The sequence below is a fragment of the Molossus molossus genome, unplaced genomic scaffold, assembly GCF_014108415.1.
Source record: "Molossus molossus isolate mMolMol1 unplaced genomic scaffold, mMolMol1.p scaffold_m16_p_17, whole genome shotgun sequence".
NCBI lineage: Eukaryota > Metazoa > Chordata > Mammalia > Chiroptera > Molossidae > Molossus > Molossus molossus.
In genome coordinates, this window is record NW_023425352.1 from 53,410,185 (window position 1) to 53,431,040 (window position 20,856).

Consider the following 20,856-nt stretch of genomic DNA (forward strand, 5'->3'; position numbering starts at 1 on the left):
GTTAACCGCTGAGCTAAACCGGCCAGGGCTAGTACCTTCTTTTTTTAAACCACATATAAATTATTTTATTGTTTCACATCTACTTCCAGAACTAAAGGACACTGACATTCCTCCAGATCTGGGAGCAAGCTACCAATATAAGGGACTCTCTCCCATATGAACAGCCACTCTAGAACACAGCCAGCACCTGCCACTTCTCAGTCATAGGTAGAAGTCTGTACAGTAAGAGCAGAAAAATGACAAAGTGAATTAGTCTTTTCTACTTGGTATTAAAATTATTTTCTGGCCTACAGCCTAATTACTTTTTTAAAAATATGTTGTTGTTTTTTTTAATCCTCACCCGAGGACATTTTTCCATTTTTTGTTCAGATAGAGTGGGAGGGAGAGAGAGGAAGAGAGAGAGAGAGAAACGTCGATGTGAAAGGGACACATCGAGTGCTGCCTCCTGCATGACCCAACCAGGGCCGGGGACAAACTGCCACCGAGGTACGTGCCCTTAGCAGGAACTGAACCCGAGTCTCTCTAGATTGCAGGCCGATGCTCTAACCACTGCTCAGAGCAAACCAGTCAGGGCTTAATATGTTTTTTATTGATTTTTTTTTGAGAGAGAGAAGAAGGAAGAGAAATAAACATCAATGTGAGAGAGAAACATTGATCGGCTGCCTCCTGCACGCACCCCCCTTGGGATTGAGCCCACAACCCAGGCATGTGCCCTGACCGGGAATTGAACTGAGACCTCTCAGTCCATGGGAAGATGTTCAATCCACTGAGCCACGCCTGCCAGGCAGCCTCATTACTTTTAAAGTCTCTGCTCCCATGATCATTTCTTTCTCTGTTTTTCTTTTAATCCTCACCCAAGGATATTTTTACATTTATCTTCAGACAGAGTATGAGGGAGGGGGTGAGGGGGAGGGAGAGGGAGGGGGGGAGAGAGAGAGAGAGAGAGAGAAACATCGATGTGAGAGACACATCGACTGGTTGTTACCTGCACAACCGCAACCAGGGCTGGGACGAACCACAACCGAGGTACCTGCTCTTGGCTGGAATCGAACCTGGGTCTCTTTGGTCTGAAGGCTGATACCCTAACTGCTGAGCCAAACTGGCCAGGGCTCTTTCTCTCTCTTTTTAAAAAAAATAATTTTTTATTTTTCAATTACAGTTAATGTACAATATTATATATTAGTTTCAGGTGTATAACCCAGTGATTAGACATTTATGTAACTTATAAAGTGATCACCCCAATAAATCTAATTCCCGTCTGACACCACACATAGTTATTACAATATTACTGACTATATTGCCTATGTTGTACTTTACATCCCTGTGACTAGCCTGTAACTGTCAATTTGTACTTTATCCTTCCACCTCTTTCACCCATCCCATCAAGTCCCTTCCCATCAAGAAACTGTCAAAATGTACTCGGTATCTGTAAGTCTGTTTCTATTCTACTTGTTCATTTATTTTATTCTTTAGATTACACAGACAAGTAAAATTATCTGGCATTTGTCTTTCTCTGTATGATCCACTTCACTCAGCACAATACCCTCTAGGTCCATCCATGTTGTTGCAGATGGCAAGAGTTCTTTCATTTTTTTCCTCATAGCTCAATCATGTTCTCTTGTATATAGGCACCACTTCTTCTTTATCCATTCATCTATTGATGGAAATTTTGTTTTGGATATTTTGGGGCTCAAAAATCTCAGCCCTGGCCGGTTTGGCTCAGCAGTTGGAGTGTCGGCCTGCGGACCAGAGTCCCGGGTTCAGTTTCTGCTAGGGGCACGTACCAAAAAAAAACTACAAATGTGAGTATTTCTTTTTGTTTTTGTTAATCCTTACTGGAGAATAATTTTCCACTGATTTCTTTCTTTTTTTTTTTTTGGATAGAGTGGAAGGGGGGGGAGAGAGAAAGAGAAAAAAAAAACACAAATATCGATGTGAGAAACACAGGGCTGGGGATCAAACCTGCCACCCAGGAACATGCCCTTGACCAGGAACTGAACCTGTGACCCTTTGGTCCATGGGCCAATGCCCTAACTGTTCAGCCAAACCAGACAGGGTGTGAATATTTCTTTTATGTTACACTCCAAACCATCTTCTTATTCCTTTTTTGGGAGCAGTATTACAAAAAGTAGCAAAACATAAATAACAAAACACCTAACTTGTTCATCAGTGTTTAACTTGAATAGTATAAACAAATTGACTCTGGGGAAGAAAATAAATAATTTCTTTTTTTTTATCCTCACCTTTTTTCATTCATCTTCAGATAGAGTGAGAGGGAGAGAGAGAGGGAGAGGGGAAGAGAGAGAGAGAGAGAGAGAGAGAGAGAAAGAGAGAGAGAGAGAGAGAACCATCGATATGAGACACAGTGACTGGCTGTCACCCAAATGACCCCAACTGGGGCCAGAGACAAACTGCAACTGAGGTATGTGTTCTTAGTGGGAAACGAACCCAGGTCCCTCTGGACCACAGGCTGATGCTCTAACTGCTGAGCCAAACTGGCCAGGGTGGAATAATTTTTTGTTTTGTTTTTGTTTTTGTTTTTATCCTCACCCGAGGATATTTTTCCATTTTTTGTACAGATAGAGTGGGAGGGAGAGAGAGAGAAACATCGACGTGAAGGGACACATCGAGTGGCTGCCACCCGCATGACCAACCAGGGCCGGGGACAAACTGCAACCGAAGTACGTGCCCTTAGTGGGAACCGAACCCGGGTCTCTCCGGACCGCAGGCCGACGCTCTAACCGCTGAGGCAAACCGGCCAGGGCGGAATAATTTCTTAAACATTCAAACCATGGAACAACTTTTCAACTTCTTCAAGTAGAATCTTTTGTGTTCTTTGATGCTAGACTATACCAAAAGGCAATTCTAAATTCACCTGCATGGAATCCTATAATTCCATTGTAGGAAAGTATCCCTGAGGAAATTGCTAAGCATGTACTATTTATTATAGCTAAAAGACAAAAAATACACTTCCTACTCCTCTTTTCCTTCTTTCTTGCCTCCCTCTCTTTGTTTCTCAGTCTAAATCTCTTTCTTGATCTGTGTCTCTCTTCCTGTCCATTTTACTTGGAAAATTTCCTAAGCCCAGCAACTCATTTCTAAGGATCTTACATACCCTCCTCATCATCTTAAACTAGTATTAGTATCTGTCAATAGCTTCTCCTCACTCCAGTTTATTCCATAGTTATTGCTATATTAATCCTTCTTAAAACCCATCTACTATCAATCTCTAGTTTCAAAACCTCTTAGTTCACCACTGCCTAGGCATTAAAATCTCAACTCCTTAGCACAGCACACAAGATCTTTTATATCAGGCTTCCAACCTTTTTTTTGGAAAGCCAGTTTTTGTGCTAATATTCTCTCTTTTGCTCATCCTCATATTATACCTAATCATAATAGCTAACATTTATTGATAGCGTACTACGTGCCAAGTACTTTCTACACAAGATATTTATTTTACAAAATTATGTGCGAGGCACTGTTCTAAGCATTTAACAAATAATAACTCATTTAATCTTAATAAGAACCCTATGAGATAGGTACTATCATTACTCCCATTTTATATATGAGGAAATCTAAGCACATATACACACACTCACAAGCGCACACATACTAGTGAGACTACAAAAAAATTCCACCAATTCCTCACATAGTTAAACATAGAGTTACCATATGATCCAGAAATTTCACTCCTAGGTAAATATCCTTCTGAAATGAAAATATATTCTATCCACTACACAGCGAAAGATACAATCATCAAAACGGAAAGGCTACCCACTGTATGGGAGAGCATAATTGCCAATGATATATCAGATAAGGGGTTAATTTCCAATACATATAGAGTGCTCATACAACTCCACAAAAGGATGACAAAGAATCCAATTAAAAAATGGGCAGAGGAACTAAATAGACACCTCTCCAAACAGGACATACAAATGGCTAAGAAACGTATGAAGAAATGCTCATCATCACTAATCATCAGAGAGATGCAAATCAAAACAACAATGAGGTATCACCTCACACCTGTCAGAATGGCCGCCATCAACAAATCATCAAACAACAAGTGTTGGCGAGGGTGTGGAGAAAAGGGGACTCTAGTACACTGCTGGTGGGAATGCAGACTGGTGCAGCCACTATGGAAAACAATATGGTGTCACCTCAAAAAATTAAAAATTGATCTTCCATTTGACCCAGTGATCCCACTTCTAGGAATATACCCTAAGAAGCATAAAACACTAATAAGAAAGAATATATGTACCCCCATCTTTGTAGCAGCACTATTTACAATTGCTAAGATCTGGAAACAGCCCAAGTGCCCATCAGTAGACGAATGGATCAAAAAGCTGTGGTACATATACACAATGGAGTACTACGCAGCGGTAAGAAAGAAAGATCTCTTATCCTTTGAGACTACATGGAGGGACCTTGAAAGTATCATCCTAAGTGAAACAAGCCAAACAGAGAAAGACAAATTTCATATGATCTCACTTATTTGTGGAATATAATGAACATAACAGTTTGAGGAATGGGGTCGTCCCAGAGACGCGGAAGCGGGGTACAGACTGACAATCCCCTAAGGAGTGGGGAGGTGGGGGAGGGATGAACCACAGAACTTATACGCATGTATGCATGAACAGTGGACATGGACAACAATCTGGGGAAGGGGCGGGGAGGGGAGGGGGAGGGGGGAATCAGTGGGGGAAAAAAAGAGAATCATCTGTAACAAAAATTAATCAATAAAAAATAAATTAAAAAAAGAAAGAAAATATATTCTATCCAAAAAAATTGTACACAAAAGTTCATAGCAGTATTACTTATAATATCCAGAAATTAGAAACAACCAAACTAGCCATCAACAAAGAAATGAAATAAGTCACACTGGCCGGTTTGGCTCAGTGGTTGGAGCGTCAGCCTGTGGACCAGAGAGTCCCGGGTTCAGTTCCCACTAGGTGCACGTACCAAAAAAAAAAAAAAAAGAAAAGAAATGAATAAGTAAAAATGTGGTATACACTGCATACAACAGGATATAACACACAAAAAAATGAAGTAGTGATTCATGGTACCACATAGATGAACCTTGAAAATGTTATGGTAAGTGACAAAAGATTACATATTATAAGATTCCATTTATATGAAGTGTCCAGAATAGGAAAATTTATAGACAGAAAGTAGATGAGTGGTTCCCTGGGGTCAGGGAATATGGAGAAAGTGGAAAGTGACTGCTAAATGGTATGGAGTTTCTTATGAAGTGATAAGAACTTTGGGGAATTAGATAGTGGTGATGGCTGCACAATTTTGGGAATATACCTAAAATCAAAAAATTTTACATGTTAAATTATTAAATGTATTATATTAATTATTTATTATAAATATATTAAAAGTATTAAATTGGTAAATTAGTTAAAATGTTCAGGAAAGGAGACAGGCAGATCTTGAAGCAGAATACTCCCTATTTGTTGCTTTGAAATGATAACTATATTTTCTGAAACTTCTTTTTTCATAGATAAATATTATCAATGCCAAATAACTTGGGCAAGAAATTTTGATACAAAGGTAAGCCAGAAATCAATTACTTTTAAATAACAGAAACAATGGGAAGAATCAAAGTACATGTAAGAACAGGATGCTCAGATAACACTCACCTCTTCCACAAAAGACCAGTACTTGCAGTTGCTGCAGATGCTCCCAAGAAAGCCACCACCATTAGTCGCCGCCTGATCTGGGTGGGCTGTGATCCTCCATGGTACCATCGGGAGCCCAGGGCTAGTTCTGCCAAGGCAGAAAGTGATTTAAGACGAAACATCCTATGAAGAAAAATTAGAAATGTTACTCCTAACTAGTGGTAGTAACAGTGATGAGGATATTGATGAGGATATGCACCAACAAATGTAAGCACTTACTCAGTGGCAGACACTATTCTAAATACTTTGCAACACAATTATCCTATTCAATCCTCAGAACAATTGTATGAGAAAAGTACTACTTGTAAACCTGATATATCAGTCAAGGTACAATTAGAAGACAAGAAACCACATGGTAATTTGAACAGGAAAAATTTAATATAAAGCATTATTAATTACAACAGGGGACTAAGTACTAAGGGGTAAAGAGACAGAAGATACGGGGAGTAGCCACTACTTCAAGAGCTGACACAGACCAACAAGGAAATAAATCAATAAAAGGGCTACTCCCAACAAGGCTGAGATCCAGGCCTTGTGGTGAGGACACAGCCACACAGCCATGGATGCCTGAGAAATTAAAGTGCTACACCAACAGAACTCACAATAAAGCCATCTATTAGGAGAACTCATGCCAGTAGAACTTGGGAAGTTGCCCATGGGGAGGAGACGGCATAGTACAAAACTCATTTGTAAATGGCATGTAGGACTGTTGTCACTAAAAGTCCCTAGGAGTTGAGTGCTACTGGGTGTCCCACATGCTATGGGCCACTGTATGCTACAAAGAGCACATTAGAATCAGAAAGTGACACCTGTTCCTTCTCCAGTCTCCCTGTAGTCCCTCTACTGACAAAGCTTAACAAAAGCTGTCAAGGAAGAAATTTCCAATATCACAAATAAGATAATGAAAGGTGGATTTAGAGCTGAAAAGCAACAGTTTGGTAAGTGGCACATCCATTTTACAGATGTGGATACTGAGATACAGTGACTTGCTGAAGATTGTACAACAAGAAGTGGCAGATCCAGAATCTGAACCTTGGTTACGCACACATGAATATAAGTTCTTTGGTTTATCTCCACCCTCCCCTCCCGCCACTTCCTCTGAAGTTTATCAGTATGAACTGTACTCCTTTCTATGTCTCTGGGTCTATTTTGATCATTATATTAAAAAAATAAGTGACATTTGTCTTTCTCTGATTGGCTTATTTCATTTAGCATAATACTCTCCAGGTCCTTCCATGTCATCTCAAAGGATAAGTGATCTCTCTTTCCTACAGCTGCATAGTGTTCCATTGTGTAAATGTACCACAGCTTTTTTATCCACCAAGAGTGGACTGACTCCAGAGCCCAGTTTTTAACTAGGACACTTTGCTGCCCCCGACCCTGTAATGCTGATATTGCTTTTGTTAAAGTAATTTTAAGTTTTAATTACATTTTTCTCATTCCTAAGCCCCCGAAAGCCCTCCTCCCCACTAGATTATTTCGTTTCACACGTATAACTTTATCTGTTAACTTTTTGTTTTAATTCAGAAATATCTGTATTAGGTCATACTGTTCAATAAACATCCCGTCCTTCACCCTATAGGCATATAATGCTTTCCCACTCTTTTGTTTTGAATGTGTACCTTGCCAAATGCTTTGCTTTGACCAATGAAATGTGGGCCAGTTCTATGAAGTTCGTTCTTTCTTTCTCCTCCCTCCCTCCCTCCCTCCCTCATTCCTTCCTTCCTTCCTTCCTTCCTTCCTTCCTATCTTTATTGTTGGATGTAAAATGTATTATAGATGTTCCACATTTTTCCCCCATTGACTCCCTCCTTCCCACTCCCGGCCCCCTCCCACCTTTTCCCACACTATTGTCTGTGTCCATTGGTTATGCATATAAGTTCTTTGGCTTATTTCTTCCCACCCCCCCAACCCCTTTCCCTATGAGGTTTGTCAGTCTAGCAATGAATTTGTGCTTCTTAATCCCTTCACCTTTTTCACCCATTCCCCCAACCCCCCTCCCAACTGGCAACCAACAAAATGTTCTCTGTATCTATGAGAATGTTTCTGTTCTACCTGTTCATTTTGTTTGTAGATTCCATTGTAGATAGATATGTATTCATTGCCATTTTGTTTCTTCATACCTTTTATCTTTTTCTTCAAAAAGAAAATATTTCATCATTTCATATAATAACGGTTTGGTAGTGATGAACTCCTTTAACTTTTTCTTGTCTGGGAAAGTTTTTATAAGTCCATCAATTCTAAATGACAGCTTTGCAGAATAGAGTAATTTTGGTTGTAGGTTCTTGCTTTTCATCACTCTGAATATTTCTTGCCATTCCCTTCTGGCCTGCAAAGTTTCTTTTGAGAAATCAGCTGACAGCCTAATGGGTACTCCCTTGTAGGTAACTAGTTGCCTTTCTCTTGCTGCTTTTAAGATTCTCTCTTTGTCTTGAACCTTTGCATTTTGATGATGATGTGTCTTGGTGTGGGCCTCTTGGGGTTCATCTTGTTTGGGACTCTCTGTGCTTCCTGGACTTGTATGTCTGTTTCCTTCACCAAGTTAGGAAAGTTTTCTGCCATTATTGTTTCAAACAGGTTTTCAACTTCTTGTTCTCTCTCTTCTCCTTCTGGCACCCCCAAGATGCGAATGTTAGCATGCTTGAAATTGTCCCAGAGGCTCCTTACACTATCCTCATTTTTTTGGATTCTTTTTTATTTTTGTTGTTCTGATTGGGGATTTTTTGCTTCCTTATATTCCAAATCGATGGTTTGCTCCTTTGATTTACATACTCTATTATTGAAGCTGTGTAAATTATTCTTTATTTCAGTTAATGCCTCCTTCAATTCTAACTGTGTATCCATGATTTCTAACTGGTCCTTTTTAATGCTCTTGAGGCCCTCCCTAAGTTCATTGAGGTTCTCACTAAGTTCATTGAGCATCCTTATAAGCAGTATTTTTTTTTTTTTTTAATCCTCACCTGAGGACATTTTTTGTTCAGATAGAGCGGGAGGGAGAGAGAGGAAGAGAGAGAGAGAGAAACATCGATGTGAAGGGACACATCGAGTGGCTGCCACCCGCACGACCAACCAGGGCCGGGGACAAACTACAACCGAGGTACATGCCCTTAGCAGGAACCGAACCCGGGTCTCTCTGTACCGCAGCCCGACGCTCCAACCGCTGAGCCAAACCGGCCAGGGCATAAGCAGTATTTTGAACTCAGTATCTGTTAAGTTGCTCATCTCCATTTCGCTTAGTTTTTTATTGGGGTTTTGTTCTGTTCTTTCATTTGGGACCTGTTTCTTTGTCTCCTCATTTTGGCTGCCTCCCTGTGTTTGTTTCAGTGTATTACTTAATGAGAGGTATGGGGCTCGCTGACACCAGATGCTGCTTGTTTGAAATAATTTAGGAAAAACCTGAAGCAGGATCCAAGACAGGCCAATCCTATGGTGAAGCAACTGGCAACAGCTTGGGTGGGCTTGAAAGTTGGGTGGGGCGGGGCCTCAGGGAGTCAGCAGGGCGGGGCTACCAGTGTGAGCCAGGTTGCTGGAGTCCCAGATATGGCTTCTGTCTGCTGCCCCCGGGAAGGGCTCACCAAAGGAACAAAGGCCTCTTACAGCACGTTTGTCCTGGAGAAAGCCCCCTCTCCAGCCCTCGCTCCAGTGCCAAACAGCTCAGTTCTTCCCTGTATATCTCTGGCGCCCCTTGAGCTGCCTCCCCTCCGAGCTTAGAGGGAGAGAGTCCGATAAGTCCGTGCGCGGGCCCTTTAAGGACCTGCCTGGGGCTCCAGCCGCCTCAGCCTCCCTGAGCCTCAGTTCCCGCTGGTTTTTCCAGCCATAAGTTATGGGGATTCTCTTCCTGGCACTGGAACCCTGAGCGGGGCACCTGGTGTGGGACAGGGACCCCTCAGTCCTCAGGAAGGACCTTCCCAGCTGCGGGAGCCTCCTGATTTTTATCCGCCACACGTGGGTGTGGGACCAGCCCATCTGCCTTCGCCCCTCCTACCAGTCTCAATGTGGCTGCTTCTTTAATTCTATAGTTGTAGGACTTCCATTCAGCTTGATTTCAGGCGGTTTTGAATGATGGTTGTTCTGTAGTTTAGTTGTAACTTTGATGTGGTTGTGGGAGGACGCAATACCGCGTTTACCTACGCTGCCATCTTGACCGGAAGTCTCTCTATGAAGTTCTTTTAAGAACTATTGCTGTTAGCTTTCTTGTGCTCCTGCACTCTACCAAGAGAAGATCATGCCTCAGGTAGACAACGATCCTTCAACCTGAGTTCCATAACAAACAGAACTCAGCATGGAGGCAGGCACTGTCAAGACCAGCTGAGCCAGCTGAGCACAGCCAACCTAACAAATGCTGGTGAGAAATAAATGTTTGTTATTGTAAGTCCCCCAAATAAATTTTGGGGTTGTTTGCTGCCATAGCAAAAGCTGACTAATTCAGCATCTATGAGATTACTGGGAAGTTCTCATACAACAAAAATTAATTAAGTTCATACTATTCAGCCCTTTGTGAAACCTAAAGCCCCCCCCCCCCTTTTTTACATTCTAACTGGACAAGATACACATAAAACATTTTTGAAATTATACATTTCCATCCCAAATACATATAAACATATTGGGCACAGATGTTAGAGAACTAAAAAAGACCAGTATAAGACTGGGTTAGTAAGGAGAGGCTTTAGTTTAGTGTTGAGCCTCAGAATGTTGTAGGATTTTGATCAAGCAATAGAAGTGTCAGGGGCATCCCAAAAGACTTAGGATGATCTCTGGTACCCCAGTCTAGAGAATGAATAGACAACAGACGATGATATTTCCCCTTTAGACAATAATATTGAGGCCAGGGTAGAGTCCCTCATTCTTTTATTCCACCAGGAAGACTAAAGGAGAAAGGGGCATTTCTTTCTGGTTACATGACTTTCAAATCAAAGTATCCATGCTCCTTTCCTTGGTTTTCTCAAAGCATAGTTCACCACTTCCTAATTTAAATTATCCTGTACTTTGTACATATCTTCCTATGGCAATTAACATATTTGTTCATATATAAGTTTTTCTCCCCAACTTGGTTCTGAGCTTTCTTAAGGCCAAAACTATGTTTTCTCCTCTTTTAAAATATATAGTCTAGCCCTGGCCAGTTTGGCTCAGTGGTTAGAGTGTCAGCCCATGGACCAATGACTCATGAGTTCGATTACGGTCAAGGGCACGTACCTCGGTTGCGGTTTGTTCCTGGCCCTGGTCAGGGTTGTGCGAAGGCAACCAGTCGATGTGTCTCTTTCACCTTGATGTTTCTCTCTCTCTCCTTCTCTCCCACTCTCTCTGAAGGTAAATAGAAAAATATCCTTGGGTGGGATTAAAAATTAAAAAAATAATAATAATAATAAAATAAAATATATAGTCTAGCACAGGGCCTGTTACATTATAAGTGATCAAAATCTTTAATTATTTTACTTTAACATGAAAAACATCAAGGTACAAATTATACAGGTACTGGCTCCTAACATTTAAATATATTTCCCAGTCCCAATCTATTAAGAAAACTGTATCTTTCACTTCTTGAGTTCAAGTCAAATTAGACTGGTTAGTTGTCTCTTAATATTACTGAGCCAGTTACTGACTCTTCTCTGGGACTTATACCTATAATCTCTTAAGTAAACCTTTTTCCTAGTTTCCTTCATTCAATCTAGGTCCAATGTCAAAGTTAAAGCTAAATCCTGCTCTTATACACAAGTGGGGAAAATAGTATTTTTTTCCTCCTATTTCCTATCACCTAAGCTTCAGCAACATCACCTAAGCTTCAGCAACACAATTCTTACATCCCGACCCAACTCCAGAAATCATCTCATTTTATCAAAATCCAGGACCAGGAAGACTACCCATTATCTTTTTTTCTTATCACATTCTAATTCATTTTTAAATTAACATTTTCCAAACCCACAAATGCATTCATATACATAGCATTGCTTTGGTCTATAACAAAAATGAGCACAATTAAAACACGTATCTGGAGAAAACATTATTATTCATCACTGACAACAGAAAGAAAAGGGCACTTTGAAATTTTCTATGTGGAAGACTAATTAACACAGCCTGTTTACAAGCTGTAACAGGCAAGAGTATGTAAGGCAGGAAGATAAGTTTACAACATCTGATCAGATATAAAGAAAAAATAGACATATGATCAAATAGGCAAGCCATGATTACTTAGAAGATGCTTTGAATGGTGGGCTGAGAATTCTGATCACATATACAAGAGAAAGACACCAAAGTCCTTAAACAGGAAAACAACATGATGAAAACATATTTTAAAGAATATCAATATATCTACCAGTAGTGAATGAAATCAACTGTAAAAAACTAATGGCAGAGAGAGCTAAAAGGGCAGTAGTGAGTACAGCCAGAAGGCAACTAATAACCTAAGTATTAAGTGATGAGTGCCTAGATTAGGATAAGTATAGAAATCAAAAGTAAAATAAAAATATCCAAAGAGCCTGGCTTGTTTTGCTCAGTGGTTAGAGCTTCAGCCCATGGACTGAAGGATTCGGGTTCAATTCCAGGTCAAGGGCATGTACCTGGGTTGCATGTTCGATCCTTGGCCCTCGTCAGGGTCATGTGGGAGGCAACCAATCAATGTGTCTCTTACACATTGATCTCTCTCGATCTCTCTCTCTCTCTTTCTCTCTCTCTCTCCCCCTCCCCCGCCCCCCCTTCCCTTCCGCTCTAAGAAATCAGTGGAAAAATATCTTCAGGTAAGGATTGGCAAAAAAAAAAAAAAAAAATCCAAAGAGAAACAAAATGATCAGATATCAGTGTTCAATACATCGATAGCTAACTGCATAGGAGATGTAGAAGATAAAAAGGGAAAACAGATGGAAACAATAACGACAACACTAAGTACCACGATAGAAGGTGAAATGGACTTTAAATGCAAAAGCCCAAGATTTAGACTGAACTCCACTACTAACAGCTGTACGCAAAGAAAGCTTATCTACCCTCCTTAAGGAAAACATGCCCCAAATGAAAGAACAGGAGAAATCTCCAGAAAAAGAGGTAAATGAAATGGATGCAAGCGATTTATCAGACACAGAGTTCAAAAGAATGGTCATAAGAATGTTCAATGAAATTAGTGAGAACTATAAGGAACTTAGAACAACAGCATAAAAAAATATAGAAACCATAAAAAAGAACCAGTCAGCCCTGGCCAGTTTGGCTCAGTGGTTAGAGCATTGGCCTGCAGTCCACAGAGACCCGGGTTTGGTTCCCACTAAGGGCATGTACCTCGGTTGCAGTTTGTCCCTGGCCCTGGTTGGGTCGTGGCGGGAGGCAGCCACTTGATGTGTCCCTTTCACATCGATGTTTCTCTTTCTCTTCCTCTCTCTCCCTCCCACTCTATCTAAACAAAAAAAAACAGAAAAATATCCTTGGGTGAGGATTAAAAAAAAAGAACCACTCAAAAACGAAGAATACAATATCTCAAGTGAAGAATACACTGGAAGAAATAAACAGTAGGTTGGATGAAGCACAGGATTAAATCAGCGATTTGGAAGACAGGGTAGCAGAACATATCCAATCAGAGCAGCAAAAAGAAAAAAAAATTAAAATATGAGGGACATTTGGGAAAACATGAAATATACCAACATCTGCATCATAGGGGTACCAGAGGGAGAAGAAGTGAGCAACAGCTCAAGAAACAATCTGAAAAAATAATGACTGAAAACTTCCATAACCTGGTGAAGGAGAAAGACACACTAGTCCAGGAAGTGCAGAGAATCCCAATCAAGATGAACCCAAGGCCCACACCAAGATACATCATAATTAAAATGCCAAAAGTTAAAGACAAAGAGGGCATTTAAAAAGCAAAAAGAGCCCTGGCCAGTTTGGCTCAGCGGTTAGAGCGTCAGCTTGCGGTCCGGAGAGACCCGGGTTCGGTTCCCGCTAAGGGCACGTACTTCGGTTGCAGTTTGTCCCCGGCCCTGGTTGGTCATGCGGGTGGCAGCCACTCGATGTGTCCCTTCACATCGATGTTTCTCTCTCTCTCTCCCTTCCTCTCTCTCCCTCCCATGCTATCTGTACAAAAAATGGAAAAATATCCTCGGGTGAGGATAAAAAAAAAAAGCAACAAGAGAAAGACAGTTACCTACAAGGAAGCTCCCATAAGACTGTCAGCTGATTTCTCAACAGAAACATTTCTGGCCAGCAGGGATCGGCATGAAATATGCAAAGTGATGAAAAGCAAGGACCTACAACCATGACTACTATAAAACTGAGCAAGCTACCTTTTAAAACTGAAGGACATATAAAGAGCTTTCCAGACAAGAAAATGTAAAGGAGTGCATTACCACCAAATCGGTACTACAAAAAATGTTAAAGGGTTTGTTTTAATAAGTAGCAGGAAAAGCAAACAGAGGAACATAGTTGAAAGAATAAAATGGCAATAAATAGATTTATACCTATCAATAATCACTGTAAATGTAAATGGCTCAAATGTTCCAATCAAAAGACATAGGGCTGTTGAATAGATAAGAAAAAAATTCCCGGCCAGTTTTACTCAGTGGTTAGAGCATCAACCCATGTACCAAAGGGCCATGGGTTCAATTCCTGGTCAAAGGTACACACCTGGGTTGCAGGTTCAATCCTTGGCCCTGGTCAGGGTCATGTGGGAGGCAATCAATTGATGTGTCTCTCTTACATCGATGTCTCTCTCCCCCACCTTCCACTCTCTTTAAAAATCAATGAAAAAATATACTTGGGTGAGGATTAACAATAACAACAAAAACAGAAAACAAGCCATATATATGCTGTCTACAAGAGACCCAACTCAGAATGAAAGATACACACAGAAAAAAATGTACAGGAATAGAAAAGTATATTTCATGCAAATGGAAAGGAGAAAAAAGTTGGGGTAGCAATACTTATATCTGAAAAAAAAAAAAGTACTTTTAAACATAAGGCATCATAAGAGACAAAGGACATTACATAATGATAAATGGAGCAATCCAACAAGAGGATATAACCCTTGTAAATATTAATGTATCCAACATAGGAACATTTAAGTACATAAAGCAAATCTTGATAGACACAAAGGGAGAGATCAACAGTAACACAGTCATAGTAGGGGATTTCAACATCCATTAACATCAATGGATAGATGTTCCAGACAGAAAGTCAACAAGGAAACAGTGGCCATAAATGACACAATGGATCAGATTAATTTAATTGATATCTTCAGAGCATTTCACCCCAAAGCAGAGGAGTATATATTGTTTTCAAGAGCACAAGGAACATTTTTCTAGGATAAACCACATATTAGAACACAAAACAAATCTCAATAAATTTAAGATGATTAAAATAATATGAAGCATCTTCTCTGATTAAAATAGTATGAAACTCCAAATTGATCAGATGAAACAAAAAAGGAAAAACACATGAAGTCATGAAGGCTAAATAACATATTACTAATCAATGAATGGGTTAACAATGAGATAAAGAAATCAAAAGATACCTTGAGACAAATGAAAATGAAAACAACAACACAAACTCTATGGGACACAGCAAAAGCAGTCCTAAGATGTAAATTTACAGAATTACAGTCCTATCTCAAGAAACAAAAAAAATCTTAAACGATCTAACTTTACACTTAAACGAACTAGGAAAAGAACAACAAAGCCCACAGTGAGTAGAAGAAAGAAAAGAATAATGATCAGTGTGTAAATAAACAAACTAGAGTCTAAAAAAAAAATAAAACAAAACATCAATGAAACCAAGAGCTGGTTCTTTGAAGAGATAAACAATATTGACAAACTTTTAATCAGACATATCAAGAAAAAAAGAGGACCTAAATCAATAAAATCAGAAATGAAAGAGAAAAAGTAACAACAGACTCCATAGAAACACAAGGAATTGTAATAAAATATTACAAACAGCTATTTTCCAAGTAATTGGACAATCTGGATGAAAGGGATAAATTCCTAGAAAGATACAATCTTTTAAAATTGAAACAGAAAGAATGAGAAAATCAGAATAGACTGTTTATTACTAATGAAATAGAAGCATTACTCAAATATCTCTCAACAAGCAAGAGTCCTGGACCACAGGGCCTCACAGGTGAGTTTTACCAAATATTCAAAAAAAAAAAAAAAAAAAACCCAAAAAACTAATACCTATCCTTTTCAAACTATTTCAAAAAATTCAAGAGGAGGAAAGATTCACAAGCTCATTTTACGAGGCCAGCATTATCCTAATTCCCAAACCAGATAGACACTACAAAGAAAAGTATAAGCCAATATCTCTGATGAACACAGATGCTAAAATCCTCAATAAAATATTAGCAAACAGGATCTAGCAATAAATTAAAAAGATCATAGGCCACAATCAAGTGGGATTTATTGCTGGGATGCAAGGTTGGTACAATATCTGCATATCAATAAACATGATACACCACATAAACAAAACAACGGATAAGACTCATGTGATCAGATCAATAGATGTAGAAAAGCATCTCTAAAATCCAGCACCCATTTATGATAAAAACCCTGAGCAAAGTGGGAGTAGAGCATTATATACCTCAATGTAATAAAGGCCATATATGACAAATGCACAGCCAGCATTATACTCAATGGGCAAAAACTGTTAAGAGTCTGTTAAAATAGAGAACAAGACAACCACACCTTTTCAACATAGTACTCTAAGTCCTACCCACAGTAATCAGACATTAAGAGGCATCCAAATTGGAAAGGAAGAAGTAAAACTGTCATTGTTTGCAGATGACATGATACCGTGTACAGAGGACCCTAAAGATATGACCAAAACCCACTAGAACTGATAAATAAATTCAGTAGAGTAGGATAAAAATAAATTTCCAGAACAAAGTTGCATTTTTATAAACCAATAATAAAATATCAGAAAGGGAAACTAAGAAAACAATCCCATTTCCAATTGTATAAAAAAAAATAATAATACCTAGAAGCCTTGACCGGTTCGAGTATTGTCCTGTACACCAGAAAGTTACAAATTTGATCCTCAGTCACAGCACATACTACAGGTTTGATTCCCCCATAGGGACACATATAGGAGGCAACCAATTGATGTTTTTCTTTCACATCAATGTTTCGCTCTCCCTCTTTCCTTCTCTCTCTTAAATCAATAAAAACATATCCTGGGGTGAAGATTAAAAAACAAACACACTTCGTAATAAATTTAACTAATGATGTAAAAGACCTGTACTTAGAAAATAGTAAGACACTCAAGAAAGAAACTGAAGAAGATATGTACAAATAAGTGGAAGCATATACTATGTTCATGAATAGAAATCATTAACATCATTAAAATGTCCATACTACCCAAAGCAATCTAGATTCGATGCAATTCCTATCAAGATACTAATGGTATATTTCAAATAACTAGAACAAATATTCTAAAAATTTATATGGAACCACTAAAGACCCCAAATAGCCACAGCAATCTTGAGAAAGAATAACAAAGTTGGAGGAACCATGCTACCTGATATCAAACTATCCTACAAGGCCATAGTAATAAAAAACAACATGATACTGACATAAATACAGACTTACAGATTAATGGAACAGAATAAAGAGCCCAGAAATAAACCTACACCTTTACGGTCATTTACTATTTGACAAAGGAGTCAAAAACATACAATGGGGTAAAGATAGTCTACTCAGTAAATAGTGTTGGGAATATTGGATAGATACATGCAAAAAAACCCCACAAAAAAAAAACAAAAAAAGACACTAGACCACCTTCTTACACACCACACAAGAATAAACTAAAAATGGATCAAAGACTTAAATGTTAGACTCAAAACCATAAAAAGCCTAGAAGAACACATAGGCAGTAACATCTAGAATATTTCTCTTAGCAATACTTTTTCTGATATATCTCCTCAGGCAAGGGAAACAAAAGATAAGATAAACAAATGGGATTACATTAGTCTAAAATGTTTTTGCATAGCAAAGGAAACCATCAACAAAATGAGAAGGTAACCCACTGAATGGGAGAACATATTTAACAATGATGTATCTGGTAAGGGGTTAATATTTAAAATTTATGAAGAACTCATACAACTCAACACCAAAACCCCCCCCAAACAATCCAATTCAAAAATGGGCAAAGGACCTGAATAGACACTTGCCAAAGAGGACATACACATAGATGGCCAGTAGACATAAAAAGATGCTCAATGTCACTAGAGAAATGCAAATTAAAACTACAATGAGATATTATCTCACACCTGTCAGAATGGCTATCATCAATAAATCAACAAATGAAGTATTGTCGAGGATGTTGAGAAAGGGGGACTTGTACGCTTTGGTGGGAATGCAGACTGCTGCAGCCGCTGTGAAAAGCAGCAATTTCACTTTTGGGGTTATACCCGAAGAAACCTGAAACACTAATTCAAAAGAATACATGCACCACTATGTTCACTGCAGCATTATTTACAATAGCCAAGATTTGGAAGGAGTCCAAGTGCCCACCAGTAGATGAGTGGATAAAAAAAATTGTGGTACATTTACACAATGGATTACTTCTCCATAATAAAAAGGAAGAACATTTTACCCTTTGTGACTACATGAATGGGCCTAGAGAACATTATGCTAAGTGAAATAAGCCAGTCAGAATAAGCCCAGTACCATATGATTTCACTTACATATTTAACCCTCGATTTTGCAGACCTCAATTTAATGGACTTTGGATTTAACAGACAAAATATCTGGTCCATATGTCATATGTGAAAATTAACACCCTGTTAATTTTAAAATGCTTTTAACTAAGATTTGCTTATAATTAAATTAACAGGTGCTCTGGTTGATTTAGCTCAGCAGCTAGAGTGTTGACCCAAGGACCAAGGAGTTGCAGATTCGATTCCAGTCAAGGGCATGTGCCTCAGTTGTGGTTCTGTCCCCAGCCCTGGTCGGGGTCATGTGGGAGGCAACTGGTCATGTGTCTCTCTCACATCGATGTTTCTCTCTCTCTCTCTCTCTCTCTTCCACTCTATCTGAAGATAAATAGAAAAATATCCTTGAGGATTAAAACAAAAATTTAATAGGTTATTTTTTTTTATTAATTCACTATTTTTTTGTTTTTCTTTTCCCGATCCCCACTCAGGGTGTAAACAGGAGCCAGCCTGACTGAGGTTTCTCCCTCACATAGATGTTTCTCTCTCTCTCAAAATCAATAGAAATATATCCTCAGATGAGGATGGGGGAGAGGGCTTGATCAGAAGAACGTGGGCCCCCTGAATGAGGATTTTTTTTAAAAAACTACTTTTAGACAGAGCCACAGGCATCATAATAAGTTACCAGGAACTGATAACGTTGTGGGGTACACTAAATCACTGTTATTTTAAACAAATTTTAGCAAATAGTCCATATGTTGGAAAAAACTCTGTAGTGATTTCACTGACATAAATAATATTACATATCTAAGATTATAGTCTACATATTTAAATCCAAGAGTCACCACTTGTAAACAGTGCTTGGCATATAATTAATTAGCACATAATCACACCACATCTTGTGTGGTAATTGGCTATGTTGTCTCTCGGCGTGACTTTCCTTCTTTTTTTTTTAATCCTCACCTGAGGACATTTTTCCATTTTCCGTTCAGATAGAGTAGGAGGGAGGGAGAAAGAGAAACGTCAATGTGAAAGGGACACTTTGAGTGGCTGCCACCCACATGACCAACCAGGGCCGGGGACAAACCGCAACCGAGGTACATGCCCTTAGTGGGAACCAAACCCAGGTCCTTTGGACCGCAGGTCGGCGCTCTAGCCGCTGAGCCAAACCGGCCAGGGCTCTCAGCGTGACTTTCTTCAGCAGATTTAAAGCCCGTCAGCCTAACCTTTCCCCAGACACGTACATTTGTTTACTTGCAGTGACTGGTGAATGCACACACTTACTAGACCTATTTAGTATAAATTTAAAATTACTGGAATACATATAGAAAACTTTTCTGTGAAATTAAACTTTTCATTTATACTTAATTTTAATTATACAAACGTGTCTACATAAGTAAAAACAGGTAAACTAATTTGTCAATTTTGTAATATATATCTTTGGAAAACCTACTCTATTATATAATGGACTTTGGCTTTAATGGAAACCCCCTTGCCCGAATTAGTCCCTTATACTAAGGTTTACTGTATGTGGCATCTAATAAACAAAATAAACTAACAAAATTGAAACAGACTGACCACTGTAAGAGGGAGACTGGGTGGAAAAGGTGAAGAGATTAAGGGAAAAAAAAAAAAAAGGCTAAAAAAACTCATAGACAAACAACAGTATGGTGATGACCGGATGGAAAGAGAGGTGGGGGGAGGTAGGAGAGGGTAAAGGGTAATAAATAGTGATGGGAAAAGACTTGACTTGGGTTGGTGAATACACAATCCAATATACAGATGATATATAATTTTATTAACCAATGCCATCCTAATAAATTCAATTTAAAAATAGTGAAAAAAATGAGAGAAGTGTCCTAGATCTGCTTTAGGTTTTTTTTCTCTTTAATGTTCTCATATCTCTGGTGACAAAATTTAATCTATTTCACTTGGGCAGAGAGACTAAGATCATATCAGATATTCAAGATTTATTAATTTTGAGAATCTATATCTGTGTACTCTAGAGGATCTTAAACTTTGGAAGTTCTCAGTTTTACTAACATGCCATTTACACTTTGATATTGTAATTCAAATGTTACTGTCCACATGTAATTTCTCCAATAGTTCTAATCTCATTCCCCAAAGTACACATCAAAAGATATTTCTATTCATCTTCTGTAGTGCCATTTTTATAGATGCCAAGTAAACAAAGAGGGAAAAAACCCTACTGAGAACAGGTTCTATTACAATTTAATCCTTAGCTTTGTAGTGAAGAAACTGTACTAGTTGAATGTGTTAATTTTTTATGAGAGAAGATTTAAACAGATTTAAGATCAGCTTTCCAACTGAATCTAGAAAACTGAATGGGCGAACTGGCAGTGGTCATGCAGTAATGGAGATGAACACACACATTTATGACATAGATTAAATTAAATCAAAAGCAGTGTATTTTTCTTCCCTAACAACCCCCCCCAACACACACAGATGTCTCTAAAAAATACCTTTGATGTGAACTGAAAAATGATGAAGAGCTATTTCTAACCAATAAATGTGAAAGGAGTCAAGTGAAAGATAATT

The 20,856-nt window shown here is 38.8% G+C and overlaps 1 protein-coding gene across 2 annotated transcripts in view; it reads right to left on the reverse strand.

Moving 5' to 3' along the window:
• Nucleotides 1-20,856, reverse strand: part of MICU1 (mitochondrial calcium uptake 1) — a 247,151-nt gene that overhangs the window by 165,970 nt on the left and 60,325 nt on the right. The window contains exons 1-2 of one of the 2 annotated variants that reach the window (XM_036264791.1): nt 7,737-7,753; nt 5,643-5,804 (exon numbers count right to left, since the gene is read on the reverse strand). In XM_036264791.1, coding sequence (XP_036120684.1) covers nt 5,643-5,804; nt 7,737-7,744 — 170 coding nt within the window. In that variant the 5' untranslated portion in view covers nt 7,745-7,753. Of the gene's footprint in view, nt 1-5,642; nt 5,805-7,736; nt 7,754-20,856 lie in introns of those variants that run through there. The other variant, XM_036264788.1, reaches the window with a different exon arrangement.